This window comes from Dipodomys spectabilis, unplaced genomic scaffold, assembly GCF_019054845.1.
Source record: "Dipodomys spectabilis isolate Male_0828 unplaced genomic scaffold, ASM1905484v1 ptg000004l, whole genome shotgun sequence".
Taxonomy (NCBI): Eukaryota; Metazoa; Chordata; class Mammalia; order Rodentia; family Heteromyidae; genus Dipodomys; species Dipodomys spectabilis.
Genome location: NW_024870681.1, coordinates 11,990,661 through 12,017,161, shown reverse-complemented (window position 1 = coordinate 12,017,161; position 26,501 = coordinate 11,990,661). Strand labels below are relative to the sequence as shown.

General features: G+C 39.4%; 1 protein-coding gene across 2 annotated transcripts in view; it reads left to right on the top strand.

The window, feature by feature from the left end:
• The window catches only part of Stx8 (syntaxin 8), a 252,024-nt gene that overhangs the window by 21,283 nt on the left and 204,240 nt on the right, over window positions 1-26,501 (top strand). For both annotated transcript variants that reach the window (XM_042692741.1, XM_042692750.1), the window contains one exon: window positions 21,495-21,619. In XM_042692741.1, coding sequence (XP_042548675.1) covers window positions 21,495-21,619 — 125 coding nt within the window. The remainder of the gene's footprint in view (window positions 1-21,494; window positions 21,620-26,501) is intronic.

Here is a 26,501-nt window from a genome sequence, read left to right as displayed (position 1 = left end):
GAATCACTAAGTGAAGGGCTTTGTAAACACCAGCACCATTACAAGTTGCTACCACTGCAGAGTAGCTTGGGGCTCCTGTTGCATCCTTGCTCCCCAGACTCTGGGTCCTACCTACCATACCCCTTGATGTTTTAGGGGGCCTTGTCCTCATGCACTGTCTTGTTCCATGTTCTGCTTTTGTGTTCTCTCCTTCCAAATTTCATTCTGTCATGTTTGGTCAGAACCTGGCTTGTTGCCTTTTGTCTTCTTAGCGGACTAACTCATGTTAAGTCTAGTGATGGAAGCAAGTCTGGCAGTGACTTGTCTTCTGGCCATATTTTAATCATAGCTTCTTTGCATCCTAGAATTTCTGCCATTCAAGACACTTCTCCAGTTCTTTTTGCTCTTATTTTATTTACTTATTTTCGTGGCTCTGGGGACAGAACTCAGGGCTGTGCACTCGCAAAACAGGCAACACTCTACCACTTGTTTGCTCTTATTTTTATTTTTTTGCTGGTGCGAGGGCTTGAACTCGGGGCCTGGGTGCTACTCCTTAGCCCTTTTTGCTCAAACCTAGTGCTCTACTTTAGGCACAAACTTCACTTCTGGCTTTTTGGTGGTTAGTTGGAGATAAGTCTTTTTTTTTTTTTTTTTTTTTGTCGGTCATGGGGCTTGAACTCTGGGCCTGAGCGCTGTCCCTCAGCTCTTCAGCTCAAGGCGAACGCTCTACCACTTGAGCCACAGCGCCACTTCCGGTTTTCTAGTGGTTTATTGGAGATAGGAGTCTCACGGTCTTTCCTGCCTGGGCTGGCTTTGAACCGAGATTCTCAGATCTCAGCCTCCTGAATAGCTAAGATTACAGGTGTGAGCCACCGGCGCCCCCGGCGAGATAAGTCTTATGGACTTTACCTCTTGAGCTGGTTTTGAATTGAGATCCTCCTATCTCAGCCTCCTGAGCAAATAGGATTACAGGTGCAAATCACTGGCACTCGGCTGCTCTTGATATTTTTAAGATTAGCCCTTGCTTTTTACCTGGGACAGTCTGGACTGTTAATCTCCTACGCTTCCCACTATGTCTGGGTCACAGACACGTACTATCATCCAATTTTTTTCTGCTGAGATCAGACTTCATGAATTTTCTGCCCAGGATAGCCTGGAACCATGATCCTCCTGATCTCAACTTCCTGAGTAGTGGGGATCGCAGGTGTGATCCACTATGCTTCTGTGTGTGTGTGTGTGTGTAGGGTTGGGGGTGCTTTTTTTTTCTTTTCTGAAGGCTGGTCACTCTATTACTTGAGCCATACCTCTGCTTCTAGTTTATTGCTGGCTAATGGACTTCCTAGCTGGCTTCAAACTGCCATCCTCAGGTCTCAGGCTCTTGACGAGCTAGGAATACAAGGCATTAACCACAGGTTCCTGGCTCTATTTCTGTAATTCTTTTTTTTTTTTCTTTTTTCTTTTTTTTGCTTATGTGGTGCTGAGGAATCGAACCCAGGGCCTCATGCATGCAAGGCAAGCGCTCTACCACTGAGCCACCTTCCCAGCCCCTATTTCTGTAATTCTTCATGTCAGGTCAGTTAGGTTACCTTGTCACTTTGGAGTGTGTGTGTATGTGTGATGGTAGATACATGTCTTTCCTTTAGGCCATGGCAACAAAAACATGTCGGGCAGAAAGCCTTGTGAGAACTTTATAGTGTTCCAAGCCCTCTTTGGCACATGTCCTTAGTGCTAGATTGTCACACAATGCATTCATTCACTGTTAGAGGACTGGGGTTAATCAATATTTCAGGGCCCCATAGCTACTAACAGCAATATCTCCTGATCAAGACTTGCTTGGAACTCTGTGAACCTATTGTACCCCCTACTCAGTGTTTTTCCTGTTTATTTTGTGTAACCCCCTCTTCCTTTCCATCCCTCTCATTTCTGGGAGTCCTGTTACCAGATTCTCTTCCTATTTTTTTCCCCTTCTAGTATGGCCTTATTAGGAGAGAAGAGTATTGTCAAGCGTCAGTTTGGATTAGCATTTCCTTTAAACAGACATTAACGTGCCAGTCACAGGACTGAATGTGCAGCCACCGTGTGAGGAGCCCTTGTTTTTTTTATTTTTTTTTTTAACCTCACAGGATTACTGATCATTATTCTAGAGCAGTAGCCTTGCTCTAAGTAGGCAATGGTTGACTAATTTCGGGTATTTGGGAACTTGTTAAAAAAGTCTCCATGCAACAGTGTCTCTTAGAAGAAGATAAGCCCTCACTTAGAAAGCCCTGACACAGCCTCTAACTTAAAAGCCCACAGTCTTTTATAGCCAAGAGCATGGCTCAGTCTTACAATTAATCAAATCTTTGTCTTCAAAGAGAAAGTTAAGTCACTGCACACTCTACTGCCCTGTGACCAACTCACAGATTGCGATGACCTGGGCTGTGGTGGGTGGCTAATTGGCTCAGCTTTAATCTTCACACCGACAACTACGTAAAGGCTTATAGGGAATAGGAAATTACTTAGGATGTGAATTATTTAGCATGGGTATACTGACCAGAAGACCAACTGCTAAAATAAAAAGAGATAAAGAAATGCTCACATTTTCTTAAAGTACAAATTTTTAATTTTAACTAGATCCTTTCCCGTTGAGCTGCTGGAAAAAAGTATAGTATAGCTAGTCTATTTTATATCAGTACTAATGGGTAGCCCAGATAGACAAAAGAAAAAATTTAACTAAATCCTACATTAAAAAATCTCTTCTGCCTTGTTTTATGCCACTGAATGTTTTTATTATAGCACAAGGTTTGTGAGAAGGGGGAATTGTACCTGCTGGTATTAATTTCCTGCAGAAGCACTGATTTATATTTCGTGTAACCCAGGACCAACACTTAGCACATGTGAGCCAGTAGGTAAGCTACAAGTATTTTCCTTTAGCTTTTCTGATATGGACAAAAGGACCAACATCAGTTAAGTTTTGTTTTTTCCTCTTTAAGTAAAACACAAAGATATCCCAGAACCAGTGTCTCACACAGGTAATACTAGCTACTTGGGGCTGAGATTTTAGGATTGCATCTTGAAGCAGCCCATGCAGGAGTCCATGAGACTCTTATCTCCAATTAATCACCCAAAACCTGGAAGTGGAGCTGCGGTAGAAGAAGTGGAGCTCTAGTAGTAGAGAGCAAAAAAGCTCAGGGACTATGCTCAGGCCCTGAGTTCAAGCTCCAGTATCTATATATTGTGTATGGGTACACATGCACACGTGCTTATGTGTGTTTATAATAACAAGACATCATTCAAGTAAAATTCAGCAGAAAAGTAGGTTGTGCTTTGAGACAGTATCCACGGGGAGCTGATAGTGAAACACCACACAGTTTAATACTGAATCTTTCTTTTTTTGTTTTTTTTGCTGGTCCTGGAGATTGAATTCAGAGCCTGGGTGCTGTCCCTTTTTTTTTTTTCTCAAGGCTAACACTCTACCACGGAAGCCGCAGCACCACTTCTAGGTTTTTCTGAGTATTTTATTGGAGATAAGAATCTCACAGACCTTCTGGCCTAGGCTGGCTTTGAACTGTGAACCTCAGATCTCAGCCTCCTGACTAGGATTTCAGGCATGAGCCACCAGCGCCTGGCTTGAATACTTGTTTTAAGAAATGTGTGTGTGTGTGTGTGTTTTTTAAGTTATTAGGGAGTTGTACAAAGGTGTTATAATTCCATAAATCAGGTAATAAGCACGATGCTTCTTGAACAATGTCACCTCTTCCTTTGTTTTCTTCTATTTTTCTTCTCCTGTCTCTGCCCTCAAGTTACATAGTTAATTTTTTTACTGAATTTTGTCTCTTGATCAAGATTTAAAGTACCTTGATGACAAAGACCAAAGCCTACACAATACCTTATGAGTTTTTTTAAATGAATGCACATTTTTCAATTTTTTTCAGTCTTGCAATAGCAACTTGGGTATATAACAGGAAGGTTTGCCTTACTTGGGATATGATAGGTTGTGCTTCTATAATGACCATCCCTGGGAATGCCAGGTGTTTGAAGCATGAAAGCTTTCTTGCTTGAATGGTAACTCTGAGTCCTAGAAGATCTCCATCTAAGGGATGTTGTGTCATGACATAAAACCTCTGTGTTTCCCATGGATGGAGCAGAGATGGAGAGAATGCACACATTCCTAGATGCTTTGGCCCATAAGTTTTTTTACATTCAACATCTTGGCCATAACCAACAACCTTATTGGCTGTTAGTCAACAAGGATTAGAATTAGAAGTTAATAGAGGTATCACAATGCAAGACTTCAGATATTACTACAAAGCCAAATAGCATTGCACTGGCACAAAACTAGTAAAATTAAGGACCCAGGAAGAGGCCCAAATAAATGCAGCCATTTGATTCTTGAGAAAGGTGCCAAAAACACACCCTGGAGAAAATATGACCTCTTCAACAAAGAATGCTGGGAAAACTGAATTTCTATCTGCAGAAGACTGAAATTAGCTTCTGTCTCTTACCTATAAAAAAATCAATTCTGAGTAGATTGAAGACCTTATTGTAAGACTTGAAACTTTGAAATTTACTAGAGGAAAAGTCAGGAGAAATACTGCAAGATCTAGGCGATGACTTTCTGAATAGGGCTATTATAGCCCAAGAAACAATAGCAACAGTTGACAAGTGGGGTTGCATCAAATTGCCTCTGCACAGCAAAGCAAGCAAGTAACAGATCAAGACAGCCTGCCAATAGGAGGAAATAAAGGATATACAAAGAACTCAGAAAACCAACAAAACAGTCCTATCCATCAGTGGTCAAAGGAAAGCCAAAGAGACATTTCAATGGAAAGTACAATGGCCAATAAACACATGAAAAAATGCTCAACATCTTTATCAGGAAAATTTAAATCTAAACTACATTGAGATTCCATCTTACCCCATTCAAAGTGGCTGTTGTCAAGAATATATATATATATATATATATATATATATATATATATATATATATATATATATTGGCGAGGATGTGAGGAGAGGAAACCTTGTATATTGCTGGTAGGAATGTAAAATCCAGCCAGTATGGAAATTAATTTGGAGGTTCCTCCAAAAGCTAAAAGTAGAACTATGTGATGGTCTAGCTGTACTACTCCTGAGTATGTACCCAAAGGAATACAGCAACAAGTAAAAGAGATACCTGTGTACTGTGTTTATTGTAACACCATTCACAGTAGACAAATTAGTCTGCTTCAGCACCTATCAGTTGATGAATAGATTTAAAAAAATGTGGTATATATACACAGTGGAGTATTCAGCCATAAAGAATAAAATCATGTTTATAGGAAAGTGGAGCTGAGCATCATTATGTTAAGCAAAATAAGTGAGACTCAGAAAAAATGTCATATATTTTCTTTCATAGAATCTAGGGGTAAAAGATAATGAAAGTAGAAGGAGGATCTCCAGGGAAGAGGAGAGAGGTCAGGGGGAGGGGAAGGAGGATAAACGTGGGCAATGTGAGCAAATTGAATCATATTGTGTATACATACATGTTACAGTGAAAGCTATTTTGTCCAACTGATAAACACTAATAAGTTATTGCAGACACAGGAAGTGAATGGAGAGAAGTGACTGTGTTGGGATTTATCATAATGACCAGTTTTTTTTTTTTTTTTTTTGGTACTGAGATTTGAACTCAGGGACTTAGTTGTCTAGTAAGCACTCTTACCTCTTGAGCCATGCCTCCAGACCTTTTTTGCTTTAGGTTATGTTTTAGATAGGGTATTGTGCTTTTTGCTTATAGCTGGGATTAGGCATATACCATCACACCCTGTTTGTTTGCTGAAGTTGGTGTTGCCCCAACTCTTTGCCCTGGCTTACCTGAAGCCACACTCCTCCCAGCTTTTACAGCTGTGAGCTACTTTGCCCATCTATAATGCTCATTTTTTGAGTTCTACCAGGTAAAGGGAACTTAAAAACCACAATACCGTGAAATTAGTACAAATGGTTATATAGGTTCACTGTATGGATTTAGAAGGGAAGGCTGTTGCCACAGCAGTTGGAAGAAGACTAAGTTCTGGTGTGGCTAAAGATGGTGCTTATTCTTTTTGCTCACTCTAGCTGTAGTTTGTCTAGTGGCTGCCTGGATTTATTAGCTCATTAGTGTGCTATCATAACAGTTAGGTGTGGCCCTTAGCCACACCTAACTGATAACATTGCCCAAATGGCCTAAAGAAATCCTGTGCAATAAGTTTCAGGTCAGAGAGGTGAGAGAGTTTTTAAATTCATCAGCCTATGGTGTTACTCAGGATCCAAGTTCTGCTGCCTCTTCATTTTCCTCAGAGTGCTGGCTTTTCTTTTCCACCTAAATCCTTGCATGGTGTCAGAATAGCTTCAGAAGCTTCTTGCCACAGTCCTGACATAACAAGAGATGGAGATATTTTGCATAAGAAACATGTGGATGAGAAATCTTAAAACCTTAAATCTTAAAACAGGATTCCCCTTCAACAAAGTATGATTAGTTTAATAATTTAATTTTAATTATTAATCATAATTTTGGGGCACATCCCTTCAGGGCTCTTAAGAAAATACCTACATGGCTTAAAACAATAAAAAAAAAAAGAAATTATACCTTAGGACAACTTTGGCGTGTGGGGGGGGGGGGGAGTGGGGAGATGGGAAGGGATGGGAAGGGGAAACAAAGGAGGAGGCAACAATGCTTGATAAGAAATGTACTCATTATTTTGCCCATGTAATTATAACCCTTCTGTATAGTATTTTCACAATAAAAGAAAAAGAAAAAAAATACCTACAAAAAAGATTGTTGTCTTCCTTCCATCATCCTTCAGTGGTAGCATACTGTCCACACCATCCCATCTTGTTCTCTGTACCTGATCAAATGTCTTGAAGGTTTTTGTTTCATCAGGTTGTAAGGATTTTGATTGGCAGCTGTAGAATGCTTTATTGTGTGCCTATACTTTAAATCATTTAGCCTCCTGTGATTGGATGTGTGTTGTCCTCATTTTTCCATTATAAGATGCGTAGCATGAGCAGCCTGACCTGGAAGGGATTTTGCATAATGATAGTTTGTCTCTAAGTCTTTCACAAGAGGGTGATGGATGGGTCTGTAGATGTGTTCCTTGGTCATTTTGATAGCAATTGGCATATTGCCACCAGAGGGCACCAGAGAGTTTTTGACTGTGCCAGAGATATATGTGATTCTCCTCTGGTTATTATACTTGTTTATGCTATTCTAAAGTGACATTGTTTCATTATGTCTATATCTTTGTGTGTGTGTGTGTGTGTGTGTGTATATGGGTACTGGGGCTTGAACTTGGACCTGGGCACTGTCTCTGAGTTTTTCACTCAGGGCTGGTGCTATACTACTTTAGCCACAGCTCTACTCCCATCTTTTTTGTGGTTTATTGGAGGTAAGAGTCTCATAGACTTTCCTGCATGGACTGGCTTTGAACCTTGATCCTCATATCTCAGTCTCCTGAGTAGCTAGGATTGTAGGTGTGACACACTGCTCATTGTGGTTATATCTTATTTGTTTTATGTAATTACTACACATAATTATAGTGAATGAAGACTACAAGGAATTTTTCCTGCATTTTTCCTCTACTGCTTTTGTTTATAATCACCTGTTAGATCATTTGGAATTTAATTGGTGAAAAGTACAAATCAGCGGCTCCCCTGCTTTTGTTACTGGGTAGGTAATCTCTTCATTTCAGATTTTAGATGTTGACTTTGTTATAGAAGACATGTCAATGACCATTTTTGGACTTTGTGGTGTGTTCTGCTCATGAGCATATTCACCTTCTTCTAAATGTCTAAACTTCCAGTTTCAATATAGGCTAGAGCTGGTCTCCTACCTATCATAAACCAACTTTTTGTGTGTGTGCTGGTCCTGGGGCTTGAACTCAGGTTCTGGGTGTTGTCCTTCAGCTTTTTTTAAAATTTACAGTCTAGTGCTCTGCCCCTTGAGCCTCAGCTCTTATTTCTGGCTTTTGAGTGGTTAATCAGAGATAAGAGTCACATGGACTTAACAGCCTGGGCTGGGTTGGAACTGCAATACTTGGATCTCAGCCTCCTGAGTAGCTAGGTTTACAGAGCTGTGAGCTACTGGCACTCAGCTCATTAAACTTTTTTTAAAAAGAATTTTGCGTTTTGTTTATTTTTGCATAAACTGTAATAAGGTAAGGGGGAAACAAAAGGACTGGAGAAGTGGCTCATTAATAGAGCACCCAGTACTCTTGGCTTTCTTGCTTACAGCTAGTGCCCCACTACTTGAGCCATACCTACAGCTTGGTATTTTATTCGTTAAATAGAGATAAGAGTCTCACAGACTTTTTTGTCTAGACTAGCTGCAAGTAGCTATCCTCTAGATCTCAGCCTCCTGAGTAGTTAGGATTACAAATGTGAGTTACGAGCACACAGCTTTCCAGTTTGACTTTTAAGAAGCTGAGATAGCTGTGCCTACCACTTGTCTTAATGAAGAGGTGGCAGAGAAGTACTTGTAAAGCAGAACCCAATTTAAACAATGTGTACAGTTTAACTGACTTGGTTTCTTCTGCAGATATCCTCTTATGTATTTTATATTCTTCTAAATTTCTTGCTTCTATTTAAAAAAGTAATAGCTTTTCACTTTGTCTCTACCTAATAGAGAAATGTAACAGGCTGATGTGGTGCATTGACTGGTAGTGTGACAAGAGGGAGTGTTTGGGATAGTATTTGGCTGACCTGAAAAATGTTTCATACAAACCCTGTGCTGTAGCTCATGTCTATAATCCTGGCTATTTGAGAGGCAGTAGTTTGAGACCAGCCAGCCCTTCTCCACCCTCCCCCCACCAAAAAAAAAGAGTTTCTGAGATTTCATTTCAACCAGTTAAGAAAAACCTGGGCCTGTTGGTACATACTTGTCATCCCAGCTAAACAAGGAGCATAAATAGGAAGATCGTGGTCTAGGCCACTGGTCAAAAAGTGAGACAAGATTTTAAAATGTCTGTGGGTATGGCTCAAGTGCTAGAGCATCTGTGCAGTAAGCTCAAGGCCCTGTGGTACACTAGTATCACAAAACAAAAGCAAAATCTATCACATATATTGTCTTTGCAGAATTTTTTTCTCCTTTTATATCAACAGTGTCCTGATACTCATCATATGGCCTGTATACAGTGAACATAGTTGGTGTTTTGTTTGTTTTGTGCTTTTTGGCGGCACTAGGGATTGAATCCAGTGTCTTGCACATGCTAGGCAAGTGTTCTATCCTTGAGCTGCATATCTGGCCAGTAACTATGTCATATGACAAAGTACCCCTGCCCCTTGGGAGCCAACAACTAACTTTTTTTTTTTTTTTTTGCCAGTCTTGGGGCTTGAACTCAGGGCCTGGCCACTGTCCCTGAGTTTGTTTTGCTCAAGGCTAGCATTCTGCCACTTGAGCCACAGCCCCACTTCTGGCATTTTCTGTGGTACTAAGGAATCGAACTTAGGGCTTCATGCATGCTAGGCAAGCACTCTACCACTAAGCTACATACCTAGCCCAGCTAACGCTTTTTGTTTTGCTACATACTGGATAGTAGATGACATTAGGCTAAGACTATTCTGCCCACTGAAAGCCAGCCCCAAATACAGCATACAGAGGAAAGGTAGCAAAAAATGGCACCTACACTCTTCTGAGTTAGGATTAGATAAACATGGCTGAACCCTCCATCTCTCCACCTCTGCTTGCCTCCTAACACACAAAGTTTTTTTGACTCTCACTACTCTTTTGACTCTTACATTGCTTTTGTTTTCTCCTCTCCTCTCCTCCAATTCTGGGACTTAAACCCAGGCCACATGCTAGATAAGCACTCTGCACTGAGCCACGTTCCCAGCACTGTGACTCTTCTTGGTGGAAGAAAAGTTTGATGTTGTTAGGCCAAAAGGGTGACACTTTGGATATGCCAGTGGTTTATGGGAACTCAGATTGTTTTTGAAGAGTATTTTTAAATATATGATATGTAAAATTTTATATATTCTATAATATAAATTTTAGAGTAGTATATGTGGTAAAAAAAAAAATAAACCCTACAAGTGAGTAATGAATGCATAGTGAGGCTCTCTGCTGTTCTTGTATGCAAATTTTCCATTTCTTCCTTGTGGTACTTTTTATAGTTTGTGCGTTCTTCCAGAGAGATTCTAGACATATACAAAGACACATTCAATCTTTTGCTCACCTTTTTTATTTTTTGACTTGAATTGTAGTGAACTTCTATGCACTTCTTACTGTATAAACCCATTTTTTTTTTTTTGGGTCCAGTCGTGGGGACTGAACTCTGGGCCTGGGCGCTGTCCCTCAGCTCTTCAGCTCAAGGCTAGCGCTCTACCGCTTGAGCCACAGCACCACTTCCGGCTTTTTTTTTTCTTTTTTGCTTATGTGGTGCTGAGGAATTGAACCCAGGGCCTTAGGCATGCAAGGCAAGTGCTCTACCACTGAGCCACCTTCCCAGCCCTACAAACCCATTTTTGTTTAACTATAAAATATTATGAAGATTAAGTAGAATGTTTAAAGTAGTTATTTTAAATATCTTAGAACTGCCTCAGAACTTTGTAAAGAGACTGTCTCAAGTTTTAGGCTATGTTTGCACTTAGAGATTGGTTATCACTTGAAGATGTCTCTATAGTCTTTTTTTTTCCTTTTAAAAAAAAATTTTTTTTTTTGTCGGTTGTGGGGCCTGAACTCTAGGCCTGGGCGCTATCCCTTAACTCTTCAGCTCAAGGCTAGCATTCTACCAGTTGAGCCACTTCTGGCTTTTTCTGCTTATGTGGTGCTGAGAAATTGAACCCAGGGCCTCATGCATGCAAGGCAAGCACTCTACCACTGAGCCACCTCCCAGCCCTCTGTAGTCATTTATTCTACTTGATTCCTTTTCTCCATGGACTAAAAGAGTTTATTATAGGCTGAGTTTTAACTAGAGACAATAAAGAGAGATTACTTATGTGGATTATTGATAGGGCAAGTGAAAGCAAAGACTTAGAGCTCTGCACAGCTATTAGTTGTTGAAAATCCATGTTATTGATCAAGTGAACAGAGGTATCCAACTATTACCATGGGAAATGTGAGAGAGCAGTCTGTAAATGATGGGAAGTTATAATCTGAAGGTTTCTTTACTTGAAAAGGGCTGTATGCATGGTGCATGCATGTGTGCTGGTAGTGGACCTTGAACTCAGGCTCTGGATACTGTCTATGACCTTTTTCACTCAAGGCTGATGTCTTACCACTTGAGCCACAGCTCTACTTCTAGCTTGTTGGTGGTTAATTGGAGATAAGAGTCTTAGGGACTTTCCTGTCCAGGCTGCCTTTGAACTGTGATCCTCAGATCTTAGCCTCTTGAGTAGCTATGATTACAGGTATTAGCCACTGGCACATGCTCTGAAATGCATCTGTCTTTTCAGTAAGTGGCATTAAGTCAACTAGATGTCCATAAGCAAAACAAAGAATCCTGACCTCTGCTGTTTCCTACAGAAGGTCAGACAGGCGAGCATTTAGAGCATAGGAATTTGGAAATGTGTGCACATTTCCTTATTTATTACATATGTGCACATATATGCCTTTATATATATGCATTTATATGTCTTAATGTCTGGCTATAGACACGTAACTATACTTCTGTACAAGTACAGTTACACATATGCTATATGCACACATTTTAAGAGCTATGTTGGAACACTCCACAAGGTGGAGATGTAAGTCAATAATAGAAGATACTAGATTTAGAAAAATTGGACTCTTTCTTCAAAGCAAGGATAGAACATTGGAACTGCTTGTGCTTCTTAACTCTACGAAAGGTTTATATTAACTTCTCATTCTCTTCCCTTTTCTGATTCTCCCGCAACTGCGAATCCATTTGCTGTGTTTGTATGTCCTCCTATGATAATAGTTCTATAGATTTTGTCCTATCCTCAGTTTCTGTAATATAAATGCACCATCATTTTCTTTCAGCCTCTGTCCATTTGATAGATGGTTGACTTGTTCTGTGTTTTACAGTTACATACAATGCTGAGGTCAATATCCATATAGAGTGTGGCCTCCGTTTATATAGGACAGAGACCTCAGGGAGCTTCCCAGGACAACAGGCTCAGGTGTTCAGGGTTTGGCAGGAGCCACTGAGCCTGTTTCTCTGCCTTCCTGGAGCTGTATCTGTCCCAATACTTAACAACTGCGAGTATTGCAAAGCTTGGTGGGTTTGGTTAATCATTATGGGTAAAAATGGTACCCATTTTGAATTTTAATCCTAACTCATATAGTTTTGTTTAATAAAGATATTCCCTGCCATTGCATGCATTAATTTTAAATTTCAAAAGTCATTTGGAGAGCTAGGAAGGTGGCTCAGCAGTAGAGTGCTTGCCTCACATGCATGAGGCCCTGGGTTCAAGTCCTTAACACCACATAAACAGAAAAAGCTGGAAGTGGCGCTGTTGCTCAAATGGTAGAGTGCTAGCCTTGAGCTGATGAGCTGAGGGACAGCAAGCACCCAGGCCTAGAGTTCAAGCCCCATGACTGATCAAAAAAAAAAAAAAAGTCACTTGGAAATTACAAAAGGTATGTTTGTGTGTGTGTGTGGGGGGTGGGTATGTGTGGGTGTGTGTGTGGGGGTGGTGGGGGGGCGGTTCACCCCATTACTAATAGATAAGGAAAAAAATAAATTAATTACACATACTATATTTAGGTCATTATGTTGGTTATTTTAATAATCTGTGTAATACTTTCCAACTTGTGTTTTTTTATACATCAAAACAATGCATTGAAATTTTCTTATTTTTTGAACGGGAAGGGGGTATATTTAGCTCTCTTATCTGTCCACCAAGTACTTCATGTGTATTGTTTGATTTTCATAACTGAAACCAAGATGAAAGTTATCATTGTATACAAGTTGAATTAATGGCAGAGTGAGAACTGGAATTGTAGTCTACTTGTCCTTTGCCCGGCTTTCTCTCTCCACCCTATTTCTTCTGATTTTGATTTCCTACTGCAATTCCCCTTTAGGGTCCCTCATTTGTCCATTTCTCCCAGGCTTTGAGTACTTGCCCTTTTTCCTGTCTATCAAACCTGTGGGCAGTGTTAGCCTTCATGAGGCATCTAAGTAGTACTAACTGTTTCACTTGGTGGAAGGAACTAAGGACTTAGTATTAGGCCTCCTGGGTTTGGGTTTTGATTCCATTTCAGGAAGACAATCATAACTCTTTAAAATAACATGAAGTTGAGTGAGATGAGTGTATGTGAAGGCTTTTTGTGAACTGGTAAGTGCTCTGAAAGAGCACTGTCAGTGATCTCAGCAGAAGGGAAGACAGATTGTATGCCATTTGGAGCAGTCTTTCCATCTTGTGCAAAACAATGAGGATGATACAGGCCAAAAGCCATCAAAGAGATTAGAAAATGGAGAAAATAGTATGTGAGGAAGAAGCTGAGGAGACTGGAATGAATGGTACATGAACAGCCCTGGTAGAGTGAGTAGAACTTATGCACTGCATATCTCTTCCTCCTACTCATAAACATTCTTAAGTCCTACTTATTTTAGTGTACCAGCTTCCCCATCAGTCTGCACAATGATATCCAGCTGGTTGCATGAATGTCATCTCAGAGAGTTTATAGTTTCTTATAGATTCTTGGGCTCCATCTCCAGAGAGATAAATAAGGTGCCGTGGTTAAAAGTACGTGTTGGAGCTGGGTGCCAGTGGCTCACAGCTTTGATCCTAGCTACTCAGTAAGGCTAAAATCTGAGGATTGAGATTCAAAGCCAGCCTAGGCAGGAAAGTCCATGAGACTTATCTCAAATTAACCTCCACAAAGCAGAAGTGGAGCCATGGCTCAAGTGGCAGAGCACTAGCTTTGTAAAAAGCTAAGGGATAGTGCCTAGACCCTGAGTTCAAGCCTTAGTACACCTCCCCTCCCAAAGTGTGAATGTCCATCTCAAGAGAATACATTGTTAGGCATGAATTAGGTGAGTTGATATAATAAAAGCAAGTAATTGAGGAGATAATGGTGGATATCTAAGCAGCCTTTGGCTTTGGGCTTCTCAAAGGAATATACATTATTCATAAGCAGCCTTAGTCTTTTAATGCCAAATTGAGATTCCTGTCCATCAGTATCCAAACACAATTTTTTCTACTATTGATGCACTGCCTGCCAGCCAGGAGTTTTGTGTCACTACACTTGTGTCTTTGTCCCTAGAGTAGTGAGTATACAATTGATTGAATATTTTTATAACGATAACATTTATCATTATCAAATGAATCAAAATAGAAAAAAAATATGCTGAAGAAAAATCAGCATCGTAGCATCGAGACAAAATTGAAAGTCATTATACCTAAATGCAAATTGTTCATCTCAATTGGACACTCATTATATGTCATTTAGTGTGTTTCGGGGAGAAGAACAAAGTGAAGAAGAGCAGAGCTGTTATTGAGAATGGTGTTCAGAGGGCCTGTATCTTGGAAGAGAAGCTTCATCACATCACGCTAACTGAACATAGTGTAGACTTTTACATACTGTATTTCTAAGCATGTTTGCAACCATGTATCGTGCAATAATTAAGTATTGAACTGCTTGCTGTAAACATTGGCCATGTGTTGCTGGAGTTGAGCTTTGACTACTAACCAGCAGATGGCTCTCCACCTCCATGGGGCTGACAGCAGTCAACTGTACTCACACTTGGAATTCTTAGAGATTTTGTATATCACTCCTGGCTCCTTTGCTACTTTTAAGATACAAATGATAAGCAAACGCTTCAGGTAAATGCTTCACATGCTTTTGTTTTTGCTTTTAGAGTGGCTGGATGACTCTCCTCAGAATACTACTCTAGGATTTCTGAAGTTTAAGTTGGAGGACAAACTAATGACCTCAATGGCCTTTCCTGCCCTGCATATCTATTCTTTAAAATATTTTGAGACTTTCATCAATATAAGCAATTTTTATTAATATTAAGAAGATGAATAGGATGCAAAAAAGGATGGAATACTGGACTAAAAAATACCTGTGTAAATCAACTACTGGTATCCAAACATCCACATGATTTGTGGATCATGGAGCAGTGCTGTTCTGGACTGTTATTAGTCACTGTGCTGAAGTTTGAAAAGTAATGAGAAATTTACCTTAAGTCGTGTTAACTGCCAACTAAACTAATTTGGACATCTTTATCCTTTATATCCAGTCTATTCACCAGAACTTGTGTAATTTCCTTTGTGTGTGTGTGTGTGTGAGAGAGAGAGAGAGAGAGAGAGAGAAAGAGAGAATATGCATGCATGCGTGTGTGCATGCCTATACTGGGGCTTGAACTCAGGGCCTAGAGTTCTTAGCTGGTGTTTTCACTCTAGGATAGCACTCTATTACTTAAGTTAGAACTCCACTTCTAGCTTTTTGATGGTTAATTGGAGATAAGAGTCTTATGGACTTTTCTGCCTGGGCTGGCTTCAAACCATGATCCTCACATCCCAGCCTCCTAAATAGCTATGATTACAGGCATGAGCCACTGGCACCCAGCAGAATTTACCTTTTTATTTTTTTGGGTCCGGTCATGGGGCCTGAACTCTGGGCCTGGGCGCTGTCCCTCAGCTCTTCAGCTCAAGGCTAGCACTCTACCACTTGAGCCACAGTGCCACTTCCGGCTTTTTTCTTTTTGCTTATGTGGTGCTGAGGAATCGAACCCAGGGCCTCATGCATGCAAGGCAAGCACTCTACCACTGAGCCACCTTCCCAGCCCAGAATTTACCTTTTTAATCAGTATGTTAATTGTCCCTTTCTCTCTCTCTGCCCTGTTGTCATTTCCATTCTTCATTTAGACCTCCATTATGGTCCACTAAAATTACTGCAACAGCATTTTTGCTGTTTTTTTGGCCTCTTCTCAGTGTAAGGAGGTCTGCATTTTGTTGCCAGACTGTCTCTGTCTTTAAAGAATTGATGTGAATCTATTTCTGATTGAAACTTGAGCATCTATGCATCTGTTGAAACTACACAAAAAGTTCTGAAAGAAGAAATACCCTTTCTTCCCAGAGTAGCATTTTCACACTCTGGACTGTTCTAATATGACTCAGTTTACTGGCTCCCTAGAATGAACTTTGCTAGTCCTTTCTATAAACTAACCTGTGCTTGGTGAATATTCAAACACTGACATTTTTTTTCCCCCAGACAAAACTACATTTTATATAGTTACTTTTATAAAGCTCCTTCTTGGAATTCACTGCCTTTTCAGTTTCCCATTCAGTTGATAAAAATGTTCTCCCTGTGAACCAGCTCCAACTACATTTATCAGCAGAGAGATAGACTATCTGTGCCCCCAATATTATTACAATCTAATAATGCACACTATTTTCTTTGGGGGATGAAAATGAAATTATTTTATGCCCTTACAAGAGACTATTTTGGTTTAAAAAATTTATGTCAGATAAATAGTATTTAATAATATGTCATTTATTTGATAAGCTCCATTAGGTTAAGTTCCATCTTGAAACATGGATAAAAATGACCAGTTAGGGGCTGAGAAGGTGGCTCAGTGGTAGAGCGCTTGCCTTGCATGCCTGAGGCCCTTGGTTCGATTCCCAGCACCACATAAGCAAAAAGAAAAAAGCCGGAAGTGGCGCTGTGGCTCAAGTGGTAGAGCACTAGTCTTGAGCTGAAGAGCTGAGGGACAGTGCCCAGGCCCAGAGTTCAGGCCCCACGACCGGACCCCCCCCAAAAAAAGGACCAGTTATTTTAAATAAAAGTATGAGCTGGGTATGGTGGGGCAGACCTGTAGTCCCAGCCAAAGGAATCTGAGGCAATATGATTGTTTAAGCCAAGGAGTTTGAAGCTAGCTTGGTAATGTCAGCAATTTTTTTCTCAAAGGAGAGAGGTAGGCTGGTACTATAATCCTGTCTACTTAGGAGGCTGAAATCTGAGGCTTGAGGTTCAAAGCCAGCCTGGGCAGGAATGTCTCTGAGACTCTTATCACCAATAACCCACCAAAAAGCTGGAAGTGGAGCTGTGGCTCAAGTGGTAGAGTGCAGAGATTGAGTTCAAGCCCCAGTACCATCATAAAAATGAATAAAAAGAAGTGGGGTCATAGTCCAGTAATACATCGCTAGTCTAGGCTGTTCAAGGACCTGTGTTTCATACCCAGCAAAGAAATAATGTAAGTATTCTAAACTCAGAGGCATAATAATGAGCATTTCTTGTATTTAACATTGTCGTTCCAGAAGTGAGGATGAACTAGAAGTTCACATACTAACACAATTCCCTTTCAATAATTCTCTCCATCTACATGAGCAATATCAGCCTTTGCTGCTGAAGTGTTGAAGGCAGGTAGCAGTTAAGGTTTTTGTTTTTTTTTCTAAGCTCACAAGATAAAAATGTTAAATGCTTCACTTATTTTGGCTTTCTCTAGCTTGAAACCCTTAGTGGGTTTTCCCAGTTTTGTTTCATAAACATTTATAGACAGTGCTTTTCCAGCATATTTCCAGTCTGTTTTTTGTTTTGTTTTTTTGTCTTCTTTTTTCTGGTGCTGGAGATATAAACCTGGCTGTCATATGGCCTCCTTCCTCACAGAGCTCATCATTTAGGAAGGGAGACAGATGCGTAAATAACTAACTACAATCCTGCTTGATAAATGCCACGTTGGAGGCTGTGAACAAGGTGCCCTGGGAGCAGCAGTGAGTGATTGATTCTTGGGAAGGGGGATGGGGTGGGGATCAGGAAGGACTAAGAAGCACAAGTGACATTTAAGTTGAGCCTTAGGGGATGAATAGAATTTTGCCAGATGGACAAAGGGGTGGGGGTGGAGACACTCCAGACTCATACAAAAACATGAGAGTGTGAAATTTTGTGCCTTTGTCTGAGTTGTGGTGAACGGTGTGTGTGGCTAAAGGAGAAGCAGGATGTGGGGAGGTGACATCAGAAAGGTCACTGGGACCATCTTATAAGGCTTACACTTGAGTTGTGGATTCTGGGGGGCGGGGGGAGGGAGGGACGGTCCACAGAGGTTTTAAACTAAGGAAATGATCATGACAAGATCTTTGTTTTAGATAACTCTAGCAGCAGTGTGTAAGATGATTGGGATGAGGGTGACTGAAAGAAAGGAAACCAATCTAGAAGGCCATAGGCATGGTCTCCATGCACACAAAATGATAAAGGTCTGAACCAGTGCTGTACCAAGGGAATAATAATGAGGATAGAGACTGGGGAAACATCTCTGAGGAGGGCCTTAGTCATTCATGGGGTATGGGAGAGAGGGGCAGAGGGGGGAAAATAGATTTGGATGACTTGCTAAGAGCCAAAATAGAGTGTATAGGAGAAGAAAAGATTGTGGGGTATGGAAGTAACATATTTGATTTTGGATTGTTGAGTTTGGGTTGAATTCTAGTTGGAGATAGAATGCAAAGGGAGTATCATGAGTGGACTTAAGCTGCATAGTCTTTAACACAGTAATTTTCAACCAGGATAAGACATAGGTTTTCTATGTGGGACTTCTTTCGAAGTATTTGTATATCGTCTCCCTAACCCAATGGCTGATATAGTTCTTCTAGGGTAGGTCCATATGATTTGAACAGAAAGTAGCAATAGGCATTACCCCAAATGTTTAACATAAATCTAATGAAAAGAAAATCAAGTGCTCTGTATATAGGAATGCCTGTGATCTTACATCTTAAGATGCCCTTCCTAGTAAAATCCATTGCTGGATTTTGGATAGCAAAATAGAAACACCAAAGCAGACATGTGGAAGACAAGGAAGACAATTCAGTTTTTGGAATTAAATAACCTGGAAAGTCATCCCTGTATATCTGCATGAGTGTTTCGTTTTGTTTTGGGTCCTGGGGCTTGAACTCTGGGCCTGGGCACTGTCCCTCAGCTCTTGAGCTCAAGGTGAGCACTCTACCACTTGAGATTCAGTACCACTTCTGGTTTTCTGGTGGTTTATTGTAGATGAGAGTCTCACAGACTTTCCTGCTTGGGCTGGCTTTGAACCGTGATCCTCCAATCTCAGCCTCCTGAGAGGCTAGGATTATAGGTGTGAGCCACCGGCACTTGGCTTGAAGATGAATGTTTTATATTGAATTATGCACAGGCATTTAAAATATACAGTTATAATCCTGATTGGTCGTTTTTGAGATTTCTGAAAATTCACATTTGTTGTTTCCCCCTTTCACTATTTGAGAGAGAGAGAGAGAGAGAGAGAGAGAGAGTGTGTGTGTGTGTGTGTGTGTGTGTGTGTGTGTGTGTGTGTGTGTGTGTGTGTGTGTGTGTGTCTAGGATTCTGCACACAGCCTTAATCATGCAAAGCATGGACTCTACCACTGAGCTATACCTCTAGCCTTTAATACTAAAATTTCAAAGTATGCTGTAGGTCTCATAAGAGCTGACAGTGAACTATTCCAACACTAACTTCAGAGAATCAATGTCAACCACTTGCAGTATGTTTATTTGAATGGATAATCAAAGCTGGTTACCAGTGCACTTTAGAGGTGACTTTTGGTATCTTGAACCTGTACTTTGGCAGTGAACCTTATTCAGAGTGCCATGTAGATCCTGTTACAACAAAAGCTGGCACTGGAAAAATTGTTGTAAAGAGTATATTTTGATTGCAGATTTCTTCCTTTGCGTCTTTTGTTGTTGTTGTTGCTTTCTTCCTAACTTCAAAGCTAGATGATGTTGAGTGGTTATTATATGCAGTAAGTTTGAGACCTTGACATCTTGAATTGTTAGGATGAGTCATGTAAAAGACACCTGTCTTTGAGCGAGTATAAGAAAAGCATACTTCTATTTGGCATGTTAATCAGCATATTTGAATAAGAGACAAGATCTGTGCTAAATATCTTAGTACAAAAAATAAAAGAATTTCTTTTAATTTGGTCTGGGTTTGTTCTTTGATACATATTATATCCTTCTATCAGTTGATACATATATGCTATCAGTTTTAAAGCGCTAAAAAGATGAAATCAATGCCACTTTTAGGGTGTGCTTATTTATTAATTTCAGGAAATGGTTATGTGGCTCAAAGTGGTAGAGCATTAGCCTTGAATGAAAGAGCTCAGGGACAGTGCCCAGGCTCTGAGTTCAAGCCCCACGACCAACAAAAATATAAAACAAAAAATAATTTTCAGAGCCTCTTAATGTATATAGTACGATAGTGGGTGATAATTTATTGAATATTATTTGTCAACATCATATCAAGGACTTTACATGTGTGTGCACATTATCCCCTTGCCCCCTTCTCTGCCCCCTCATCCCAGAATGAGGATAGTGCCTACAGTGAGAATTTGCTTTATTTTGTTGACAATTTATTTTTCTTTACTCCTACCATAATAAATTCTGTGTAAGTTTTGGATAAGTGAATTCTATTACTCAACCCACCCAGGAATCCCCTGTGCCCTGTCTGTGCCACTATGCACTGTGCTAGAAGCTTCTCACTTCCTATGGGGAACAAGGTGCAGGCCAATAAAGATGATTTTTAGTTCCTGCCTTCTAAGTGCACACAAGACCTATGTATAAGCCTAAACGACAGGGGAGCAGTTATTTCTAGACAATCCACAAGATGCTATCAGGGCTAGAAGACTGATAAATAATGGAAAAATGAGTGTATACATGTAAATCCCTTGGGCTAGGCTTGCACATAGCAACTGCTTTATATGCTTTTACTAGTTTGCTGTCACTGATACTCCTATGACATCATCATTATCATTCTTCTGAATCTGATGAGAGCTGTAATGAGAATATTCATTTCCGTGCTGAAGTGGTCAGAGACAGTTTCCTGAGCATGATGATCCCAACAGCTTGCAAAGATTGTGTACTGGTGGGACTCAGGATAAAAAGAAGCCTATGTAAGGCGGGGCAGAGTCGGAAACTGTGTGCACTGTTCTTTGGACAGTGAAATGGCCTGTCTGGTGCAAAAAGGCCTGTGGGTAACTGCAGGTAATAAACCATAGGATCAATAATGCATATGGAGTTTGGTCATGTTATGATTGCTGCACAATATTCAGAGAATTGAATTTGAAACTCTGATTGTATTTCTATCTGTGTGCAGAGCAAGCAAGTATTCTTTAATACTGAGTTATACAGTTGTTTTTGTGCTCTAATCTGTAATTACAACATTGGTAACTGATGGAGAAATAACATTTGGGGTTGGGATGTATCTCAGTGGCAAAGAAATGGCCTGGGTTTGATCCCCAGTACCAAAAAAGAAAAGGCAAAAAAAAAAATTGTACCTTTGATGTCACATAGCTGATAAGACACACTGTTGCAATGCAAAGGCCACTTCCAATTGACCTTGTGTTTTCAAAATATAAAACAATTACCAACCTCTTCTGCAAATATTGGGTCAAATTGTCTCCCATATCTTTTAAACAGTTGTTCTCTGGGGGCCAAGTCTGTGCCTTATTCATCCTCCTGTCTCTTGACAAGCACTGAACAAGTTCCTGGCATAAACGAATGATGCAATGAATTGTGCAATTTTCAAAGCATGTAATATTGGCCACTTCTGCATTTATATACATAATTTGTTATTGGGCTGTATTCTTTTGAGATAAGTAATGAATGCACTTAATATTTCTTGTAGGTCCAGCCTGATGAGTGAAGAGGCTAAGCGAGGAACACCCAATCCTTGGCTCTTTGAGGAGCCAGAGGAAACCAGAGGCTTGGGCTTTGATGAAATTCGACAACAGCAGCAGAAAATTATCCAAGGTATTTGAAATCTGAAGGAGCATGGGCCTAGAAACTGCTAGATTTTGATTGTAGTCTTGACTATTCCTTCTCTCATGGAAAACTAGGGTGAAAGTTATTGGTCTTTTAAAACTCTTGACATATTTGTGCCTCAGAATACCTGGAGAATAGACAGTGTTGCCCCCTCCTTTAGTATTGCTTAGTAGAGATTTTCTCCTGGGTGATTGCAGAGAACAGATCTGACTTTAAGTCTAGGTAAGGATGATACATTTGTCCTTTGTTTTTTCCAACAAACAAGATTCCATCTTCTATGAAATAGTAAGTTAGTGTGACTTTTACTTTCGAGTTCATTTTGTCCCTTAACTTTAAACCTAATTACTTTTGAACTTTCTTTTTGTTGTTGTTGTTTGTTGTGGGGCTTGACCTCAGGTCCTGGGTGCTGTCGCTTAGAGCTTTTTGCTCAAGGTTAGTGCTCTACCACTTTAAGCCACAGCTCCACTTCTGGTTTTTGAATGGCTAAATGGAGTTAGGAGTCTTACTGCCTAGGCTGGCTTTGAACTGCGATCCTCAGATTTCAGCCTCCTTAGTAGCTAGGATTATAGGCTGAGCCACTGGCACCTGGCTGAACTTACTGTTTTGTTGTTGTTGTTTTTTAATTTCAGAGGTAATACATGCTTACTGTACAAAGGTTAGGCAATATAGAGACAGATAAGATGAAAAAGCTTCCTTTATTGCTTCTCCAATATCAAAACTATAAATGATCATTATGTGTTTCCTTAGACTTCTTGTATAGATGTATAAACATATATTCAGTATGAACACAAATGCATTTATGTAAGTGGGACTATGAGGTATCTCACTATCAGTCTACATATGTATCATTCCATGGGCTTTTCATTTAATATGTGCATTTTAATATTAATAGCATTTTTTCATGTCAATGTTTATGTTATTCTTTGATTCTTTCTCAAAGCAGCGTCATTGGGGCATAGTCAGTACCATAACTAGCACATGTTTCAAATGTATGATCTGATTAGCTTTGACATATCTATGCACTGGTGAAAGCATCAAAAAATCAAAGTAAGGAACATAATCATTACTCCCAGAAGTCTTCATGTCTCTTTGTAATTCTTCCTATTGTCTTTGTCCTATCTCTAGACAACTGTTGATCTGCTTTCCATCACTATAAGTTAGATTCTTATTTTCTGTAATTTTACATAAGTAGAATTATACAGTATTTACTATTGGCAGGAGTGGGGGAGGAAGGAGATCTGGCTTCTCTCTCCAATATAATTTTTAAACATATCTGTGTTATTGTAGGTATCAGGATTTCCTTCTCTCATCTTGTGGAATAGTCTTCCATTTCTTGAATTTACTACAGTCTTTGTATCCATTCACTTTATAGATATTTGGGTTTTCAGTTTGAGTTATTATAGAAGAAGTTGCTATATCCATTTGTTAAATATATGTATGGGCATAAACTTTTCCTTTGATTTATACCTACAAAGTAGAGTGGCTAATTCATGTAGCAGATTCTTTTTTTGTACTGGGAATTGAACCTAGGACCTGGTGAATACTAGATGAGTATTTTCTGCTGAGCTATTTTCCTGAGACCTTAAGTTGTTTTTTTGTTTTCCTTCTGGTACTGGGGCTTGAACTCAGCTTCTGACTTGGTTGTCTTGCTTGCTCAGCTGCCTCTACTACTTAAGCCATACCTCCAACCCAGCTTTTTACTGGTTAGAGGGGAAGAGGGCTCTCTCACACTTTTCTTTTCTGATTCTCTAGATCTTAGTCTCCCGAGTGGTTAAATTTCCAGGGCCTGACTCTCCTGAAGTGTTTTTATTAAAATGTTTTCAAATTATAATTAGTAAATTAAAATGTATGTATTTCTGGTATATAACATGGTATTTGTATACCATGCGAGATGGTTAAGTCAAAGTAGTATATACATTAGCTCATATATTGTGGTGAGAAAGTTTAAAATCTATTCTCAATTTTCAGTTGTATTAGACACTGCAGTGTATAATAGAGCTCCTAAACATCTTTCTACCTAACTGAAATTTTGAATCTTTGACTAACATCTGGTAACCATATCCTATGCTCAGCTTCTGTGAGTTTGAGGATTTTAGATTCCACATATTAGTGAGATCATGCAGTCTTTGTCTTCCTGTGTCTGGCTTATTTCACATCATGTAATGTCCGCCAAGTCCTCCATGTTGTTGCAAATGACAGAATTGCTCTCTTTTATGATTGAATAGTATTCCATTGTGTATACATAGCATATACATTCATCCATTAGTGGACGTTTATAAGTATTTTCTCTTGGCTGTTAGAAGTAATGTTTTAATGAACATGGGAGTACAGATGTCTCTTTATCATATTATCTCAGTCTCTTTGGAGAAACACTTAGTAGTGGGTCTGCTAGGTCATATATTAGGGGTGTGTGTGTGTGTGTGTGTGTGTGTGTTTGTTTGTCCATGAATGTGTGCATGTGCAAGTGATGCTAATATTGGGACCTTGAAGTCTTGGCCTCTTGATTTCACTCAGCTTTTTCACTCAAGGCCTGTACTCTACTGCTTGAGCCACACTTGCACTTCTGGCTTTTATCTGGATAAGTGGAGATAAGAATCTCATAGATATGTCTACTGGCTTTGAATCACAATCAGTGCCTGGCTCTTTATTTTTTTTAGATTTGAATTTTATTTTAAAGGTAATGTATAGAGGGGTTACAGTTACATAAGTAAGGTAATAAGTGCATTTCTTTTTGAACAGTGTTATCCTTTTCTCATTATCTCACATATTTTTTTTTTTATTTTTGAAGAACTTTCATACTCATCTCCATTATAACTGTGTTAATTTACATTGCCATCATCAGTGTGTAAGAGTTTCCTGTCTTTTGGCCAATATTTGTAACCTTCTGTTGTTTTTTGTTGTTGTTATTGTTTACTTTTGTTAAATCATTTTCATTGGAATGAGGTGATAGGATATTTTGTGGTTGTTTTAATTTGTTCTTCTTGGAAAATTAGTGATTTTGAATACTTTTCATATACTTGGCCACTTGTCTTCTTTGAAGAAGTATCAATTTAGATATCTGACCATTTATAATTACTGTTATTTGGCATTTTGCTGTTGCATAGTTTGAAGTGTCTAACTTTTAAAGAATCTGCCAAGTAGTTTGAAAAAGTGACTTCCATTTATACCCCTCCCAGAGCATCTTAGGGTTCTAACAGGTTTTTTCATTTTTACCCATCTTACTAAGAGTTACAATACATTTCTCTGTGGTTCTGCCATGTATTTTTCTCCTGGATAGTGAATATTTGCATGCACTTGCATTTTTACATCTGTGTGTTGTCTTTGGTGAAATGTCTTTTCTTCAAACCATTTACTTTTTTGTTAAATTGAGTTTTTTTATTTAACTTAGAAGAATTTTTTATGTAATCTTTTCTATGTCAGGCATATATTTTATAAACATTTTCTCTCAATCTCCTTTCTCTTTTTCATCTCTTAACAATGTCACTCACAGAGAAGTTCCTAACTTGGAAGTCGAGTTAATCAGTTTTTTTTTTAGCACCATTAAAAAAGTAACTTGTACTGTTACTATTGAATGTCTCTGCCTTTGTTAGGAAAAAAAGTCAGCCATATTTGTATGGTCCTATTTCTGTACTCTTTATTCTTTTCTCTTAGTCTATTTGTTTATCTTTACTTCCATGTTACACACACTGTCTTGATTATTGAGTCTTTCTGACAGATCTTTAAGTCACATAATATAAATCACCCAACTTTGTTCTTTTTCACAATTTTTTGGGGGGTATTTCTAGGTCTTTTTACACTTCCATATGAATTTTAGAATCTGTTTTCAATTTTTACAAAAAGAAAGTGTCCTGGAATTTTGATTGAGATCATATTGAATCTTTAGAAGAATCTGGAGATAATTGATGTCTTAACTGAGTCTCCTAATCCATGAATATGGATTTATTAGTTCTAAATAAATCTATTTAGTTCAGTTTTTCATTTTTTGGTTGGTCATGGGCTTGAACTCAGGGTTAGGTGCTGTCCCTAAGCGATTTTTTGCTGAAGGCTAGCACTTTACCACTTGAGCTACGATGCCATTTCTAGCTTTTTCCGTGATTAATTAGAGATAAAAGTCTCATGGAGGGGCTGGGAAGGTGGCTCAGTGGTAGAGCGCTTGCCTTGCATGCATGAGGCCCTGGGTTCGATTCCTCAGCACCACATAAGCAAAAAGAAAAAAGCTGGAAGTGGCGCTGGGGTTCAAGTGGTAGAATGCTAGCCTTGAGCTGAAGAGTTGAGGGACAGCGCCCAGGCCCAGAGTTCAGGCCCCATGACCGGACCCCCAAAAAAAAAAAAAGTCTCATGGACTTTCCTGCCTGGGCTAGTTTTAAACCACAATCCTTAGATCTCAGCCTTCTGAGTAGCTAGGATTGTAGGCGTGAGCCACTAGCGCCTGGCTTAGTTCAATTTTTCTCAGTAGTACTTTTTAGTTTTCACAGTACACATATTAGATTTTTAAAAATTTATTATTTCTTTTTGTTGGCCACAGGACTTGAACTCAGGGCCTGGGTACTGTCCCTGGCCTCTTTTTGCTCAAAGCTAGTACTCTACCACTTTGAGGCACAGCACCACTTCTGGTCCTCTGTTGGTTAATTGGAGGTAAGAGTCTCACAGACTTTCTTGCCTGGGCTGGCTTTGAACCATCATCTTTAGAGCTCAGCTTCCTGAGTAGCTAGGAGTACTGGCATGATCCACCAGCACCTAGCATATTAGATATTTTTATCAGCTTTATTCCTAAGTATTTCATATTTTATTATAAACTTTTAAAAACTTCCATTATTAAAATTTTTAGTATTTAAATGTTTACTGTTTATAATATATGAATGTATACACA